This window comes from Hypanus sabinus, chromosome 5 (genome assembly GCF_030144855.1).
Source record: "Hypanus sabinus isolate sHypSab1 chromosome 5, sHypSab1.hap1, whole genome shotgun sequence".
Classification (NCBI taxonomy): Eukaryota; Metazoa; Chordata; class Chondrichthyes; order Myliobatiformes; family Dasyatidae; genus Hypanus; species Hypanus sabinus.
Genome location: NC_082710.1, coordinates 41,575,014 through 41,594,483, shown reverse-complemented (window position 1 = coordinate 41,594,483; position 19,470 = coordinate 41,575,014). Strand labels below are relative to the sequence as shown.

Below are 19,470 nucleotides of genomic sequence, written 5' to 3'. Positions count from 1 at the left end.
TAGTAAGCAAATTGAGGGCTATGGGGAAAAGGCAGATGGATGGGGCTGAGCTTATGGACAAATCAGCCATGATCTTATTGAATGGTGGGGCAGGCTCGATGGACTGGATGGCCTACTCCTGCTCCTATTTCTTATGTTCTAAACCTGTTTCTCCCCCTAATCTCATCTACACTCACTCAGTCCGTAGCCCTTCATATTCCTGTCATCCATGTACCTATCTAAACTTCTTTCAAATGTTGCAATGGAACCTGCATACACCACTTCCTCTGACAGCTCACTCTAAACTCACACCACCTCGAGTGAAGAAATTCCTCTTCAGGTTCCCCTTAGACATTTCACTTTTAGCCCTAAACCGTGACCTCTAGTTCTAGTTTAACCCAACTTCAGGGGGAAAAGCCTGCATCTATTTAGTTTATCTATACCCCTCATAATGTTGCATGTGTTTATAAGATCTCTCTTCATTCTTCTATTATCCAGGGAATAATATCCCGTGCTATTCAATTTTCCTCTATAACTCAGGTCCTCAAGTTCTAGTAACATCCTTGTAAATTTTCTCTGCACTCCTTCAAGCTTATTAATATCTTTCCGGTGGGTAGGTGATCAGAACTGCACAGAATACTCCAAATATGGCCTTACCAACATCTCATACATCATTAACGTAGCATCCCATCTCCTGTCAACAATGCTTTGGTTTATGAAGGCCAATACGCCAAAAGCTTTCTTTACAACCCTATCTACCTGTGAGACCACTTTTGAGGATCCATGGATCTGTATTCTCAAATGTCTTTGTTCTGCTGCACACCTCCATGACCTAACATTCACTGTGTAATTTCTACCCTGGTTTGTCATCCCCATAGTGCAATACCTCACACTTGTTTGCATTAAATTCCATCTGCCGTTTTTCAGCCCACTTTACTCATGGTCCAGGTCTTTGCTGCAGACTTTGATAGCCTTCCTCACTGTCTGTTGTGCCCCCAATGTTGGTGTTATCTGCAAAGCTGCTGGTACAGTTTACCATATTATCATTATATCATTATCATTGATATAATTGACTTACGGCAACAGAACCAGCATGAATCCTTGGAGCATATTACTGGTCTCAGGTCTGCAGTCAGAGAGGCAACCAACTACTACCACTCTCCATCTTCTCCCACTAAGCCAATGCTGAATACAGTTTACTACTTTATTCTGAATTCCAAGCGACTTAACCTTCCGGACCAGTCTCCCATGGAGGCCTTGCTAAAGTCCAGGTAGACAACATCTACCACTTTTCCTTCATCGACATTCTTCGTAAACTCCTCAACCAACTCCATAATCTGGAAAGACATGACCTACCACGCACAAAGCCGTATTGACTATCTCTAATAAGGCACAACAGCACAGAAATGAGTTAAATACTTATATGACACTTAAAATAACTACCATTAATTCACCCAAAACTGACATCAGGCTCACCAGCCTATAATTTCCCAACTTATTCTTAAATCCTTTCTTAGACAATGAAACAACTTTTGTTATCCTGATATCTCACCTGTGGCTAAGGAATTTTTAAAATATCTCTGCCCAGGGCCCCTACAATTTCTACAGTAGCTTCCCACCAGGTTTGAGGGAGCACCTTGTCAAGCCCTGGGAACTTGTTCACCTTAATCTGCGTCAAGACAGCAAGCATGTCCTCTTCTGTAATCCGGATACAACCCTTAAGCTCACTGCTCTTTTGCTTCAGTTCAGTAAGCCCTATGTCTGTCTTCGAAGTAAATACATATGCAAAAATATCACATTCTCCCCCAAGTCTTTTGACTCTATGCGTAGATGACCAAACTGATTTTCGAGATGACTAATTTTGTTCCTTGCTTTTGCACTTAATATATCTGTAGAAACTCTTGGGATTCTCTTTCCCCTTGTCTGCCAGAGCAACTTCTTGTACTCTTTTAACCATCCTGATTTATCTCTTACAAGTTCTTTTGCATAATGCCTTGTTTGATCCTAGCTGCTTATACCTGATATGTGTTTTCTTTTTCTTAACCTGGGCCTCAATATCCCTCGAAGGTCAAAGTTCACTAAACCTCAGAGCCTTGCCTTTTATTCTAACAAACTCTGTCCTCTCAATATTTCATTTTGAAGGCCTCTCGCTACCAAGCATCCCTTTGCCCAAACTAATCCACTTCTGCCAGACCCCTCTGATGCCATCAAAATTAGTCTTTCTCCAATTCAGAATTTCAACTCGAAGTCCAGTCCTATCCTTCTCCTTAATTATCTTTAAAGGAATGAAATTATGATTACTGGATCCAAAATGTTCCCTTACATATACTTCTGTCACCTGCCCTGTTTCATTCCCTAAGAGTCGATCCAGTGTCATGTCTTCTCTAGTTGGGACATTTATATATCTTTTAAGGAAACTTCTCTGAACAAATATGACAAACTCTATCCCGTTCGGTTCTTTTACCGTATGTGAAATGTTAAAATCACCTATTATCACAACCTTGTATTTCTTGCAATTGTCTGCTACTTCTCACAAATTTGCTTATCTAAATCCAGCTGACTAGCCCACCAGTACATCCTCTGAGAATTGCCATGACATTTTCCCATTTGAGTGAGGGTATTGTTTAACAGGCACATGAGTGATCAAAGTCACTCTTCAAACACTGTAACGCAGTATATGCAAAACGAGCTTCAGGTGTTTCCCAATCAAATGCAGTGCCATTCCTCATCTAACAATAAATTCTATCAATCAGCACTTGTATCTAACATTCATGCGCTCCACAAAAGCAGTGTAGCAAACTTCACACCCGTGTCTCAGTTTGCATACACTGCCAACTGCTCAACCGTGACAAGTTCATCCTCCACAAGAACACTTATTTCCCTGTGTTCTGCAGAATAATACAATGAATAACTGCAGACATTAACAGTGAATCAGGTACATCTACAACAGCACATTCCCACCACAATGAAAGTATTGCTCATCACAGCTACAGCAATTACTCAACACGTGGCCATTGACAGGGATGAAGCCATAGAAAATGATAGTATCCCCTTAACTCATTGTCCTCTTCAGTAATTTCAACCCACTATTATAAATGTTTGGAACTATATATGTATATGTTTGGGTCTATTTATGTTCTGTTGTCTTCTATTAACAGGATCAGAGAAATAGCAAGGTCTAGGACAGTTGCTGAATAGGAAACTGGGGTTGTGCTTACCAGCATCACATTTGGAAACGTAGCGCAAAGAAATTCTGGTTTAAAGGGAATCATTCCCTCCTTTTCATTTCCTTCCCTCTTCCCTTTCACTTGCGGTTTGCTCTGCAGCTGTTGGGAGGTAGTGTATGCTTTCCATGGTGAGTTTGGGCAGTGTGCACCAAGTGAGAGCACAGAAGCGTGTGGGGCTCTCCAGAGTAACACAAGCACACTGGTGCTCTGGTCTATCATATCTTGTGTGGCTGTATAATTGATGTTGGTCTCATGTGCGTAGGGTTGTGCACCAGAATCACGGACAGCCTAGTGGCTTGGCAGGCAGTGCTACTACTTCACAGCTCTCGGCCCAAGGTCAAACCTCATGTCATTTACTGGGTTGTATTGTGATTGCATGTCTTCCTTGAGAACAAACTGGTTTCTTCTAAGTGATCCAGTTTCCTCCCACACCCTTTACTGGCCAATAGAAATTACTCCCAGTGTTGGTACAAAACAATTAAAGGGGAAATGATGGACATGAGAGAGAGAGAGAGAGAGAGAGAGAGAGAGAGAGGAAGGTACCAGGCTATACATTAATATGAGGGGGTCAGCATGAGTCTAGTGAGTTAGTTGAATTAGTTGGAAAGCAAATAAAGCTAAATTCAATCTTACAGGAGAAGCATATTTCAAAATTAAAGCCAATACTGATCACCACTAGAAACAACTACAATACTTTCTTAGAATCATAGAGTCACAGATAATTACAGCACAAACTTGACCCTTCAGCCCATCCAGTCCATGTCCAACTATTTAATCTACCAAGTCCTATAAACGTGTACCCGGACCGTGGCCCTCCATACTCCTCCCATCCATGAACCTGTCCAAACCTCTCGTAAATATTGAAATTGAACCCACATCTACCACTTGCACTGGTACCTCATTCCACGCTCTCACCATCCTCTGAGTGAAGAAGTTTCCACTCATGTTCTCCTTAAACTTCACACGTTTCACCCTTAACCCATGACCTCTAGTTGGAGTCTCACCCAACCTCAGTGGAAAAAGCCTGCTTGTACTTACCCTATCTATGCCCCTCATAATTTTGTATATTTCAATTAAATCTTCCCTTAATCTTCTACATTCTGGGGAATAAAGTTCTCACCTAGTCAGTCTTTTCTTATAACTCATGTCCTCCGGTCGCAGCACCATCCCTGTAAATTTAATCTACACTCTCTTCTGGAGGCTGGTGACCAAAACTGCACACAATACTCCAGATTAGGCCACATCAATGTATTATACAACTTCAACTTAACATCACAACTCCTGTACTCATAACTTTGATCTATGATGGCCAATCTGCCAAAAGCTTTCTTTACCCCTTTATCAACCTGTGACACCACTTTCAATGAATTATGGACCTGTAATCCCATATCCCTTTGTTCCACCACACTCCTTAATGCCCTACTGTTCACTGTGTAAGACCTACCCTGGTTAGACCTCCCAAATTACAACACCTCATACTGTCTGCATTAAATTCCAACTGCCATTTTTCAGCCCTTTTTTCCAGCTGGTTCAGATCCTGCTGCAAGCTTTGATAGTCTTCCTCGCTACCCATTACACCTGCAATCTTGGTGTTATCAGCAAATTTGATGATCCTGTTAATCACATTATCATCCAGATCATTGATATATAGAAGGCAAACAGCAATGGACCCAGCATCAATCTGGTGACACCCTTTAGTCACAGGCCTCCAGTCAGAGAGGTAGTCATCTACTACCTCTCTCTGGTTTCTCCTGCAAAGCCAATATCCCATCCAATTTAACACCTCATTTTGAATGCCAAGCGACTGAAACTTCTTGACAGGCCCCATGTGGGACCTTGTCAAATGCCTTTGCTTAGATAACATCCACTGCCTTGCCTTCATCAACTTTCCTGGTAACATCAGAGCCCTTGTTGCCCAGCAGTCACATTTTTGCTGCTGTCGTGGCAAAGCAGCAGCACATAGCAAGGAGACTGGGCATGGTGCACTGTGTATGTACACTAGTTAGAGACTGAGGAAAAGAAATTTCTTTGTGATACATCGCCAAGGTGACATGTGATATGTTTGCAGACAGTGGCATTGTGCAAAGCAGAAACCAGCAATTCAGGCAAAGCCATTCCAGCTGCTGGCCTCGGGAAGAGGGAGTAAAGTGCAGTCAGTTGTATTTCTTTTACATTAGACTGGTCAGAATACTGGGAGCTATTGGAAATATGTTCAGTCCAAGACTAGTAGTAGCACAAAGCATAAGCCACATTGATTCCCATCTCAATCTGCTTGCTTTATACACTCATTGGCAACTTTATTAGGTACAGGAGACTCAACATGTTGAACATTCAGTGATGGCTCTTCTGCACACCACTGTTGTAACATATGGTTATTTGAGTTACCATCACCTTCCTGTCAGCCTGAACCAGTCTGGCCATTGTTCCCTGTCCTCTCTCATTAACAAAGTGCTTGTGCCCACTGGATGTTACTTTATTTTTTGCACCATTCTTTGTAAATTCTAGAGAATGTTGTACATGAAAATCCCAGGAGATCAGCCATTTCTGAGATACTCAAACCACTCCATCTGGCACCAACAAACATTCCATGGTCAAAGTCACTTAGATCACATTTGTTCCCCATCTTGATTTTTGGTCCGAACAGAAGCTTAATCTCTTGACCATGCCTGGCTGTATTTATGTGTTGAGTTGCTGCCTTATGATTGGCTGATTAGATATTTGCATTAATGAGCAGGTGTACAGGTGTACCTAATGAAGTGGCCACGAAGCATAGGCTTCTGCTGAATGCCATATCCACATCTTCAATAGAACAGAGCCCAGTTCAATTCATCTCACAAATACTGTATGTGCATAACCAAATTTTGCAATATCTAGAATTCATTTTTATTACTTCTGCCCCTCTTTAATTCTGAATATTTAAGTCTTGTATTTCCTCTTATTTTATCAGCCAGCTTTTCTTTGTTTTCTTCCAGAATGTATTTCCAGTTAGTGGGAATGAATTCAAAGTCAGAGTACAAGGTGAAACTGACTTTGTACTGCTTTTAGCAGCATTTACCTTAATTTTGCAACATGCTTTCACTGTAAGATTCAATTTATCTTTATCTGTTTTTCAAATAATGAAATCTATCCTTTGAAGTGTCCCTTTTTAGCTTTAAGGTAGTATAATTAACATAAAATACACTCTAGATCTTAAGATGCCTTATTGCTAATGCAATACTGTAGCTTAGTCTCAGCTTCATTACTCATTCATTTTGGCAGAACTTTGTGATATCTTCTTATTGGATATTAAAATAATATAGTTTGTAAGAAATAGCAATCCATTACTTTTAATCATTAGGTCATTGCTCAAGCCGGGAAAATTAATTATGACTCAGAGATGAGATCAAAACAAAGAAACATGTCAAATGAGGAGATGATTTTATAGTTTCTGAGTATTACAATAAATTCCGTTTGCTACTGCCACATCATGGTATCATCATGGTGATGTGACACCATAAAGAACACTAACAATGGACTCAGAAACTAAGGTACAAATATTATGAGCCATAGTATACAATATGTAACCAGGTCTTTCAACCTAACTTGCTCACGCTGAACAAGTTGCCTACCTGAACTAGTCCCATCTGCCTGTGTTTGTCCTAAACTTTTGCTATCCAAATAAATATCAAAACATTGCTTTATTAACAATTGACAAAAGCAATGCAGAATCTGTTGATCAAAGTGAGGATGCTGGTACAAGGAATAAAGAAATCTCCATTCCTGTGTCCCATCATGCACTCCCAGGGTAGGGTGATGGAAGTTAGATGCAATAAAGCTTCTTCTACATTGTCCCATCTTATAGGTCTGGAATTGACCAGCTGAGTGGGCTTCTGCAATGCAAAATGTGTGCTTAGTCCACTTGGCAATACCTCAATTGCATTTGTGCTCCCAGGTGATAAACAGAGGTTTAAGGATTTCCAATCTTACTTACAAATCCCTCCTTGACCTCAATCATCCCTCTCCTCAATCTCCTCCAGTCCCTGAAGGATCAAAATATCTCCTCATTTCCAGCTCTGGTTTAATATTCATGCCGACTGCTATCGCTTCACCATTGGCCACTGCACCTTCAGCTGCCTAAGCCCTATACATCTTCCCTGGCTTTCCCATGTGACATCTCAACACTTCAACCACATACCCTGAAGTCAAGCTTCACAGTAGTGCTACTTCTGTGGAATGTTCAGTCACGTTCTAGGTGTCGTGTATATATACAATGTTGCTCAGATTAACCAGTGGAGAAAATTAACTCAGAACATTATGGAAGGGCTGTACAAATGTCATTATCTGTCAGCAAGTTAAAGATCTGGTATAAATAAAAGATAATATTCAAGTGATAAGGAATCTCATCACAAATTGCAAAGTGTGCAGATCCCGTGACACTCTTCCACACCACAGGATGATCACCGAGTGGACTATGCACACGTTTCACACAGCAGGAGGACATTCAGGTGCCAGTCAATCCTGGTCACCTGTCTAGTGTGATAAACTTGACGGGGATTCAATCTCAATGTACAAGACTTCTGGGATGGGAACCTAGATTCATTCACCATATTTGATTTTGCATCTAGGAGGGAACATCAGTCTGAGATTCTGCAAACTAATTGTCCCATCTGGGATTGGCTCACTTTGTAGTCCATTGATAGGCACGTTGGAAAGGAATGAGGGAAAGCAATTGTTCTTGGGACTCAGTTCATTCTGGGATATATTGTCAATTTATATATACACTCACACTCAAACCCAACCCATGTCTGCGTCAGCTTCTTATTTATGTAATTAGTAGCTCGTTTGAATCGAAGCACTAGAGAAGCTGAAGGTTAATGAGAGAATAAGAGAATAACAGGTTTGTATGAAATTAAATAAATTAATTCAATTAATAATGGCCAATATGAGATAATGAAATAAGTAGATGATAAAGGAAGTTGATGAGCTATAATGCAAAATAAATAAAGCCTCAAAAAAAGGCCAATCCATTTCTGCAAAGTGCACAAAAGTTGTAAAAAAGAGACATGCAAGGAAAAATTTTCAATCCAAATTATTTTCTTTCCAGTGAAAAGGGATGATGTTGTCTTTGAGTTCTGCTGCATCTCCTTTCCAGTCGTAAAAATCTGTAGGATCCGGCAATTAGTCTCATTGCAAACTTCAGCCTAGACAACTGCCAAACTTCTAAGATTGCTGTATAGTTTTAAAGGGTATTAAGTGTGTGGCATTAACTCATTATGCAAATATCTGTTTCATTCAGCAAGAGAAACGTGCTATCATCACCGTAAAGTTTGATATATAATCATTTTAATGAATTGTTTGTTTAAAATACTACACTTACCAAAGAATGGAAATATTTAATTCTTGAGGCAAGTTCTAAATGTCAGTTTAGATTGGTTACAGAGAACATAGAAAATAGCACAGTGCCGCATAGTACAGGCCCCTTGGCCTATGATGTTATGTTGACCTTTTAACTTATTCCAAGATCAGCCTAACCTTTCCCTCCTACAGAGCCCTCTATCTTTCATCCATTTGCCTATCCAAGTGTCTATTAAATACCCCTAATGTAGCTGCCTCCATCACCAGCCTTGGTAATGCTTTCCACACACTTACCAGTTTGTATAAAAACCTACCCTATATTTTTCTCCAATCACCTTGAAATTATGCCCTTTTGTATTAGCCATTGACACTCTGCGGAAAAGGCACTGGTTGTCCACTCTATCTATGCCTCTTATCATCTTATAAACCCCTATCAAATCATCTCTCGACTTTCTTCGCTCCAGAGAGAAAAGCCCCAGTTTGCTCAACCTTTCCTCATAAGACATGATCCCTAATCCAGGCAGTAGTGATTAAAATTCCATGACAACCTTCAACCAAAAGAGAAAGAAATTGCTGATCCTATCAAATTTTACCTCATTACCTTTATTAATTTAACACACCAAGATCACAAGACAAAGGAGCAGAAGCAGGCCATTCGGCCCATCGAGTCTGCTCCACCACTCCATGAGCTAAACTATTCTCCCGTCTAGTTCCAACTTCCAGCTTCTTTCCCATATCCCTTGATACCCTGACTAATTAGATATCTGTTAATCTCCTCCTTAAACACCCTCAATGTTTGGGCCTCCACAGCTGTATGTGGCAACGAATTCCATAAATCCACGACCCTCTGGCTAAAAAAAATTTCTCCTCATCTCTGTTTTAAATGGGTACCCTCTAATCCTAAGACTGTGACCTCTTGTCCTGGACTCACCCACCAAGGGAAACAGCCTTTCCACATCTACTCTGTCCAACCCTTTCAACATTCGAAATGTTTCTATGAGATCCCCTCTCATTCTTCTAGACTCTAATGAATACAATCCAAGAGCCAACAAATGCTCCTCATATATTAATCCCTACATTCCAGGAATTATCCTAGTGAATCTTCTCTGAACTCTCTCCAACATCAGCACATCCTTTCTAAGATAGGGGGCCCAAAACTGCACACAATATTCCAAATGGGGTCTCACCAGTGCCCCATAGAGCCTCAACAACACCTCCTTACTCTTATACACTATTCTTCTTGAAATGAATGCCAACATAGCATTCGCTTTCCTTACTGCCGATCCAACCTGGTGGTTAACCTTTAGGGTATCCTGCACTAGGACCCCCAAGTCCCTTTGCACTTCCAATTTTTGAATCCTCTCCCCATCTAAATAATAATCTGCCCAATTGTTTCTTCTTCCACCAGATTCACTAAGTTAACTTGGCATTATTTATACATTTTTATATGCCTTCATATTTTCTGAGACTGAGTAAAACCCATCACTTTTGCATGATGCATAAAGTTTCTCAACCAATTGCTCGGTTATTAGTATTTAAGACATGGATCTTGTTCTGATGTGGGGCCTTCCTTCACATCACTACCATTGATTTTCTAACAATATTACTTGGTTTTCAGATATGACATCTAGTTAACAACACTTTGCACAACTGAATCTTTACAGATAGGCTACAACAACAACAAACAATTCCAAAATACCCACCTGAACCAGGAGGATGGTGCATGAAATGGGCATAGATTGTGCCTTTGTCCTCTCCCAAATCATTGAACACATAGAGAGTGTAGTTCCCATTGTTCAGATGGGTCGGATTATCAAGCTGCAGGCAACCATGTTGCTCACTGACATTGTCCTCGTGAATCTGAGTGAGTATAAAAGCGGTCTCATTCAGGGGATAATTGTTGTGGTACCACTGAATTCTGGGTGGAGGATTACCAGTTATACTGAAAGGAATACACCAGCGATGATCTGGGATGGCCTCGCCCAATAGCATTACCTTGGGAGGAACTATAAGTTAAAAAAAGAAAGAATTATATTAATTTAACTTGTTGATACACAGAATGTGTTGAAGGTTACATTATAATTTCACCTCATAAGTGAGAATTTAAAAAATATACTGTGAAGGGCCCTTGTCATTATATTTCACCACTGCTCTTTGACCTTGCTATTTGGAAATTTCTCACTAAATATTTGCATCACCCATCTTCAATCAACCTTCAAAATCTCTTTCAAATCCTTATCAACATTTCACCATGCCTGCTAACCTCTCCCTTTATGACCCCATATCATGCCTTTACCCACCTTCACCTGAGAACTGTTTGGCAAAACTATTCCTTAAAATGAATACATGATCTAAACACATGTAGTTAAGAGTGTAACATAAAAATATCTTGAAGAATGACAAAGCTGGCAGGAACAAACTCTACTCAAGGAGCTTCAGGCCTGAGTGAGATTAAACATTCCATGTCATCATCTTTGCCTTTTGGATTTCACTATATCCCAATCTCCTTCAATCAGCAAAGAACATCACGTGATCAAAGATGAGCAAATCTGCAGTTGCTGGAGATGCAAGCAACACACACAAAATGCTGGAGGAGCTCAGCAGGCCAGGCCTCATCTATGGAAAAGAGTAAACAGTCAACATTTTGTGTGTGTTGATCACATGTGATCAACCAGTCATCATTATAAGGACACATGTAACATAAAGACTTCAGAAATTATTCTGAGTACTTCCGTAGCTGTGAAGAAGATATTTACTATTTCAGTCATTTAAGAGACAGAAAAGTCATCTTTGCCTTGTATAATCATTAATGCAATATATCCCTATGTTTGATAAACACTGTATAAAATTTCTCCATATAGTAATTACTTGAATAATTGCCACAAGAATGAAGATGCTGGAGGGATTCAGCAGGTTAAACCAGCATTTGTGGAGGAAATGGACAGTCAGTCAACATTTTAGGTCAAGAACCTTCAACTGGAGCAGACTCACCAAGTTCCTCCAACATCTTCTTTGTTGCTCCAGATTCCAGCATCTGCAGTCACTGGTGACTCAAAAATAATTGCAGTCTAGGTTTCATCTTGAAACTTAAATCCAGATTTTTAAGTTACAAGGTATCAAATTTTTAATTACTTTATAGCATGTGATTCTGCATAAAAGGTTAAATGAGTTTAGGATAGGATATGATAGGAGTGGTCTATACTTACAGAAAACAGTCAGATTGACAGTAGCCTTGGATTCTCCCACTATATTCTCAGCTATGCACATAAGCTGCTGTCCATTGTCACCACGAGAAATGTTATTCAGCTTTAATGTTACTAACGGTCTGGAAGCTTCTGTAGGCTGAAGAAAATGACAAAATGTTACTCTCCAAATTATGATTAACATATTAACAGGTCGCTTTCCACCTGGTGAGCAACGTTCCAACTGCTAACACCTTCCAATGAAGAAGGAAACGGCACAGCATCAACATTTTAGTGGCTTTAAGAGAAATTAGCTGAGTAGCAAGCCAAGCCTACGCCTGGGGACTAGACCCCAGCAAGTGGCTCCACCTATAGGAGAGATGTGGATATGTCAATGGAAAATCTCAAATGAAATTCAGACCCAGAATATCCTTGATTTGACTTGCCGCCCATGTTCACTACATTCTGCCCTCTAAACCTGATTTCCCATTGAGAATTTCCTCGAGAAAACAAGCCTTGGCTTGATCAGAGGCACTATGATCAAACCGAGACATTTAAAACTTAACATACTGTTACTTGTTTAAAAAAATATGATTTCAGAGCTAGAAGAATAAAAGATTTTAAACAATTAAACCAAAATTAACTGAATTAATTTTTAAAAATATAACTTGCCTCCTTTCAGGTGTACTTGTTCCTCTCTATTAAAATGAATGGAGTCACACATCCTGCGCTCAAACTAACCTTATGTGAGTTCAGCAGGTAGATTTTTCAATGTAAACGCTGAGCAACTGTGGAAGTCTATGCACCACAGTTAGGCCTTGGTACAGCACTGGCAGCCAGTGGGAGCTCAGAACCTCATATTTATACACACCTGCACAGCGGTCTTGACCTCCACACAATTTGTAGTCATAGAGTTACAGTTTTGGAGGCAGTTCTGCAATGAACATCAAGTAATTTTGGGCCAAGCTTAAAACACAGAGTCATGTGACGCATACTACATCGCCAACACATCAGGTACATACCTGGAAAGACGAGTAGAGGGAATGTCTTTGCCAGTCCACCGTGGGAGAAGGCCTTCCCGTGCCACTGCACTTAACTGCAAATTCACCACCTTCATTCACAGTTACATTAGTAACATTCACAGCAGCTTTAGGCATCTCTGTGAAACAAAAATGGAACAAAACTCAGCAGAACAACTAAAACTGTAACGTCTGCATAATAGTTTTGATTAGGAAACTAGAACAAAGCACTGAAAGAGACCATTCAGCCTCTTTGAAAGAGGTTAGTTCCACTGCTAATCCTTCTACATTAAATATTTATTCAATTCCTTGCTACAGTACTTCTGATGAATAACGATGAAATATGCTACAGGTGACCCTTGCATTATGGCTATTTAGGTTATGGGAATGTCTCCCCGCAGAATTGACAAATCACTACCCAAAGGTTTGAGATGCTGAATAAAATTTGCTATCACAAAATTTATATGAATAAAATAACTCAATATTTTTTTTCCAACTCACATTTCATGACACACACACACACACACACACACACACACACACACACATCGTTTTGCATATTGGAAAATAGTGGTAAGGCTTGATTTCTGGGAACATAATCTGCCTAATGTGAAGGACACCTGTATTTGCAGGTTGTCTGAAAAAAGATCTTGAGCAATTTGTTTTTACGTTATTTGCTACTGAACAGATTTTACCTTGGAAAAAAAAATAACAGTTTGTTTAAATTAATGCAGAATAAAGATTATTTCAGGACATGGACCAGTTTCAGTGATAATAAATTGAACCTGTGTCATCCATTTTCAGCTTTGTAATGGTGTCACCACTCACTGGCTGTGCCTGTGACTAAAGGGAAAAAGCCCCACAGAAGCTGCCTGGAATTCACATTACATTGTCAGAAATAATGAGATTAAAAATATAACATTCACGTGGCACCAGTCTTCTGATTGGCTGTTTCATGAGGTAACTGAAGCTCTACCAAAAAGTATCATCAACCTGCAGGCAAAGATGCTGATAAAGTATAAACAAATTACTGGCTACTCAAAGATAAGGCAAATCAATGCAGTCATTAATCAATCAACCAACAATTTTCACCCTAATGTGTGATATACAGTATATACAGATAGCTTGCAACCACAACAAACCCTAATACACAGTTCTCATACTTTCATCCTGTAGGGGAATCAAGCATAAGATGGGTGTGAGTGAGATGGCTGGTTCCTCAGAAGCTGCACTCTGCAGATCTAACTGATACCACCAGCTTTTACTATACTGTGCTACCAAACAAATACACGGATACAGGGTTATAGTAGGAAGAGGCTAGAAATCAGTGGATTGATCAGGGTGAAGCTGCATAAAACAGTAACACTGCAGACACTGGAATCTAAACCAACAAACAATCTGCTGGAAGCAGCATCTGTGATGAAAAAGGAACTGGAAATGCTGCAATGGGACTGGGAGATAGCCAGTGTAAAGAGGAGAGTGGGGAGTGACAACACAGGGGCCAGAAGTGATTGGGGAACTGAGGAAGGATCAGAGGCAGATAAAACCAGGTAGGGGAGAGGGTGAATTAGGAGACGGAGGTGGGAGGCGGATGAGAAAAAAAACAAAAGTTGCAGGTGAGGGAGGGAGGGGTGAAGATGGGACTAGTTGAGAGGGTAATAAACAGAAACACAAAGGTTACCAATATCTGATAAGGAAGGTTAATGGGAACAAGTAGGAGAGGGTGAATGGCAGATGAAACCAGAACCAAATGGGGAGGGGGAGTGGGGGGGAGGAGAGACAATGTATGAAATACATGAGTACTTATAGCAGTTTAATGAAAACAAGTTCACTGTGAACTTGGATTTGAGCAACTATAAGAAACTAAAGACAAAAGTACCTCCCCCATTGACGATTTACTGCAGTAGAAAGACAGGTTTATGGGGAGTGAACTACTAGATTATGAAAAACTGGCAGATAATCAAGGAGCCTCAAACTGTGATCTTCTGATTTAACATAAAATTATATCTCAAGCACAAGAATGATGAGTCACCCACCACAGAACTTATAGTCACAATATTAAAGTGGTTGGTCCAGCAAGATTTCTAGACAATGAAGAGCACTCTATGTTGTTGATGTCTCAGCAATGGAAAATAAGAATTAAAGAGAATATTAGGTAAAATGGCAGCAGAGACTCTCATTGGCTGGTATTTGTGTGAGGCAAATTTGCCACATCAGTTCATACCTGAATGTGGTCCAGGTCTTGCTGCATGCAAGAAGGAATAGCTTCATTTTCTTAAGAAATCGGAATGGAATGGACATTGTGTAATCATCAGTGAACATCCTTACTTCTGACTTAGCTGAAGATGATTGCATTAGGACACAGAGTAAATCCATAGTGAGATCCTGGCACTGAGATGATTGATTTCCAGAACCACACCATCTTCCACCGTGCAAGGTGTAGCACCAAGCTGTTTGTGAGTTCTCTCCTTAGTTCTCATTAATCTTAATTTTACTCAAGCTCCTTGATAACACGCTTTGTCAGATATGCTTTGGAAAGATAATGTCTCCTACCTCTCCACAGCAATTAATTTTCAACCGAGCCTGTAAAGAGGTTGGACGCTGTGTGGTCCTTGTGGGCTCTAACTAACCATTAGTGGGCCGTCCGTCAGTGAGTAGGGAGGTGATTGAAAGTGACAATCACTTTGCTGATAATGAAGCAATGAATGGGTGGCTGATTGATTTTATTTCTTCTCAAAACTGTGTAAGACCAACGTCAATCTTGCAATAATTTGTTCAGAGATCTGGTTGTACTGGAGAGCATCTTGAGCGACCCCATTACCAATGCAGTATCGAATCACCTCATCTGCTCCTTGACACTACTTGGGGTGAAAGAATTGTGCAGAAACTTATGTTCCTTAAGGGGAAGCCTCACGAGAAAGCGAACATCATCCACTTGACACTTCTGACAGAAAATTTTGGCATTGGATATTCCTGTCCAATAAAAGCGGGACAAATGCAATCAAATCATGAACAAGAGAAGATCTGCAGATGTTGGAAATCCGAGCAACACATACACGTTGCTGGAGGAACTCAGCAGGCTAGGCAGCATCTATGGGGAAAAGTATAGTCGATGTTTTAGGCCAAAACCCTTCGACAGGAATGTTAACTGTACTTTTTTTCCCTGGATGCTGCCTGACCTGCTGAGTTCCTTCAGCATTTTGTGTGTGTTGTACAAACACAATCAGTCTTTCCTTAAGCACAGATGTTGAGTAGATTGCTCCAAAGGTCCTCCCCTTCTTCTTAGTTAATTGTTCACCACAGTTCCTGCCCAGAAAGTGGAGCTATAATACAATCTGTTGATCACAGTATCACTTAGCATGTTACTTCTGTTACTTAGTGGCTATGTGGTCCAGAGTTGTACATTTGCCAGGGTGTCACTTAATTATTCGGGGCAACTGCTGCTGCTCTTGCCATGACCATCAATGCTCCACACTGAACCAGTGATGGTAAACTGACCGAGATCCGGGGTCAGAACGTGGCAGGACTTGCTGCACTATAACCTGGGCATGGCTGGTGGCTCGCAGCCCTTTGAGGATTCCCAGTGGTGGATCTGTTCTAAACCTACCTGACGGAGTCAGCCTCGCCCTACTCAGTGAGTGGGCTTCAGCATAAAGCCAGGTCTCTCTGAGGAACTCACCAACATCTGGGAATCTGTGTCAAAACTGAGGCAGTTGCCTCATACCTTGCAGACACTGAAAATGGAATCAGGATAGCTGTGGCCCGCAGTGGCCTTGAAATAAATATTGATCACCAACCTATCCCTTACAATGTAGGCTGTAAAATGATGTCAGAGAATCATACAGCATCAGAATAGGTACAGTATATTAACTAGTAGACAACCCTTCCATAAAAATCCCATTTGCCACCTATAGACTTATATGCCTAAGCTCTTCAAGCGCTCATCTAGACACTTCTTAAATGCTGTCAATGATCCCGTTTCAACCACTCCCACAGGCTGCGCATTCTAGTATTTACCACTCTCTAGATGAAGGACTTCTTCAGATCACCTCTGAATCTCTTCTCCCTGAAATTAAATTCATATCCTCTAGTTTTATCAATGGGGAAAAGTTTCCTGCATTCTACACTATCTATACCCCTTATAATTAGATGTATCTCAGTCATGCCCCTCGAAACCTGCTCTGCTCCAGGGAGAATAGACTAGCTTCTGCAATCTCTCCTCATAAATGAAATGCTCAATTCAAGTAAAGAAATTATAGTGATATCATATAGTAATGACTGAAACATAGGAGTAAAAGAGCAAGGTGGAACTTGCAGAAAGAGCGATGAAGTCTCATTTTTTTGTATGAGTCCCAATATAGTCACGATGTACTGGAAACACAGAGGACCCGAGTGGGGCTGAAACAAGGACTAATCTCTGTATCCCACAAAAAGACTTGGCCCTTGTTAAATCTCATAGCCACATCTTAGATCCAAAGACCATGAGAGGAATAGGAGGTGAATGTTCGCTCTCCCAATTCTGATACAGGTCAGCAGATTTTAGTGAGGCGAATTTTGTAGATTGACCAAGCCATTCTGTGCCTATGTCTGGATAATACCAGGTTGATGTAGGAAAACTGCTATTTGCTTTATTCACCTTCTTCCAAGCTTTATTCATGTACTGTTGCATGTGAACTTTATTTTTAATCATTTGGTTGGTTATTTCCTTCACAATGATGAATGGAGACTGCAAGAGTTATCCTGCCTTACATTAATGTTCTTTTAAGGTCAGTGAATCTATTTATTTTCCCATTAATAGGATAGCATTAAATGAAAATGCACTTTTCAAAATTGCACACTGCTGCCATATGGTTGTTAGGTGCAAAGTAACAATCATAAAAAGACATTTAGTCCTTTCTCAGTAAAAGATAAACTTATTCTAGACATTGCCTGGAAAAGTGCTGATGCTTTTTACATCTATCATAATTACTGTAATTAAATATAAAGTTATAATGAAATTTTGTGCATTAACCAGCTTTATCCCCAATTTTCAGCTCTCTGAAAAGCAAAAATAAGATGACATTTTTTCTGGATTTATGGTACTGTACATTTTTTTTGTCCAGAATGGAATTAGGTAACAATAGTCTTCCTGATTAAAGTCTCTTAAATAATAGTATAATGATAAACAACCAATATAGGAACCATATACTGAATTCATACTATTCTTTTGACATCTCTGGTACATAATTTAATTAAGTATCTCCAATCTGGAATTACAGCAGAGGGCTTCTCAAATCATCCTCATGTTTATCAACATTACTTGCAGAAGAATCATCTGTGTCAATCAAGAACTGAGCGAGACTGAAACCAAAGTAAGTACTAGTGGGGGGTTAGTCTGATTCATTGTTCATTTATCATTAAGCAATTTGAGGGAATTGGATACAGTTTGACAATAGATGGACAAATCTAAGATTTCTGAAATAATTTCAGGTACCACAGGTCTCTGCCCTTGTGGCTGTTGAATTTGAAGTTCCACACATTGATGCACATCCAGGTTGAATGCATGTCATGAGTATCACTCTTGTGAATTCAGAGATGCTTGGTAATTTTTAACTTAGTTCAATGGGTAATAGTCTAGATATTTAATAAGCAGGGGAGTGGAATATTACCACAGGAAGACTGAAGTCCAATGTTGAAGTTACAATTAGATCAGCTATAACTGCATTGAATGGTGAAACAGAATAGAGAGGTATGGTGGCCTGCTTATACTCCTAATTCTTATGATTGTAGGTATGTAAGTGAATGCAGCTAACAGAAATGTAGAACAGGGAATTGTGTGCACTGTGCTGATAATTTTATGACCTGAGAAAATTTTTATACCATTGACACAAACCTATCCTCAAGCGGGTGATGATAAGCCAAATTCTTATTTAGAAAATAGTGACTTGTCTTCTACTATGGCAAGCACATGTGGTTCTAATACACTTCATCAAGAAGAGATCTACAAATGTGCTTGGAATTAACACGGACACTGCAACTCAAAGACAGTCACAATATGTGTGGTTTCTACAGTGGCATCAACGTTATTTATGAGACAGACACTCAAAGGCTCCACCCACTGAGAGCCAAGAATGCAGGTGAAATCACCAGTCAGACTGACAGTCAATGCTCACTGGAAGCAACATCTGAAGATCTGCTCGGCTACAACTCTGCACTTGATGCCATCCCACAGTGAGCTACTTGGTTCAACCTTGTTGCTATTGCTGAGTAACAAGAAGTCGAAAAGGCTACAGCCCAATTTATAAAAAAACAGACTCACACGTCTTCTACTGCCAAGCTGAGGCCAGACACAGTTTAGAAGAACAGCATCTCCAACCTGACAGCCTGAACAATGATTTCTCTCACTTCCTTCTGCTTCCCTCCCCCACTCCCCGTGCTTTTTTCCTTTTCTCACCAGCCCCATCATCTTTCTATTTCCCTCGCATTCTGTCCCTCACCACACATTCCTCCCTTTTGGTTGTCTTGTTTACCTTCTTCCCTTTGTTCTACAGTCCACTTCATTTCTTATTATATTCAATCTTCTTCAGGCCTTTGAAACCTCCACCTATCACCTCCCAGCTTCTCACATCTTTTTCACTCCCCCTCCCTCACCTGCCTATCACCTCTCTCTCACCAGGATCCACCCACTACCCACCAGATATTCCTCCACTCCTTCCCCCCACCTTTTTTTTTTGGTCCTGGTGAAGCACC

The 19,470-nt window shown here is 40.3% G+C and overlaps 1 protein-coding gene across 1 annotated transcript in view; it reads right to left on the bottom strand.

Moving 5' to 3' along the window:
* ntrk2a (neurotrophic tyrosine kinase, receptor, type 2a) overlaps positions 1-19,470 on the bottom strand; it is a 228,028-nt gene that overhangs the window by 158,296 nt on the left and 50,262 nt on the right. Inside the window, exons 6-8 of the mRNA XM_059969820.1 lie at positions 12,745-12,881; positions 11,747-11,882; positions 10,244-10,546 (exon numbers count right to left, since the gene is read on the bottom strand). Of these exons, the coding sequence (XP_059825803.1) occupies positions 10,244-10,546; positions 11,747-11,882; positions 12,745-12,881 (576 nt within the window). The remainder of the gene's footprint in view (positions 1-10,243; positions 10,547-11,746; positions 11,883-12,744; positions 12,882-19,470) is intronic.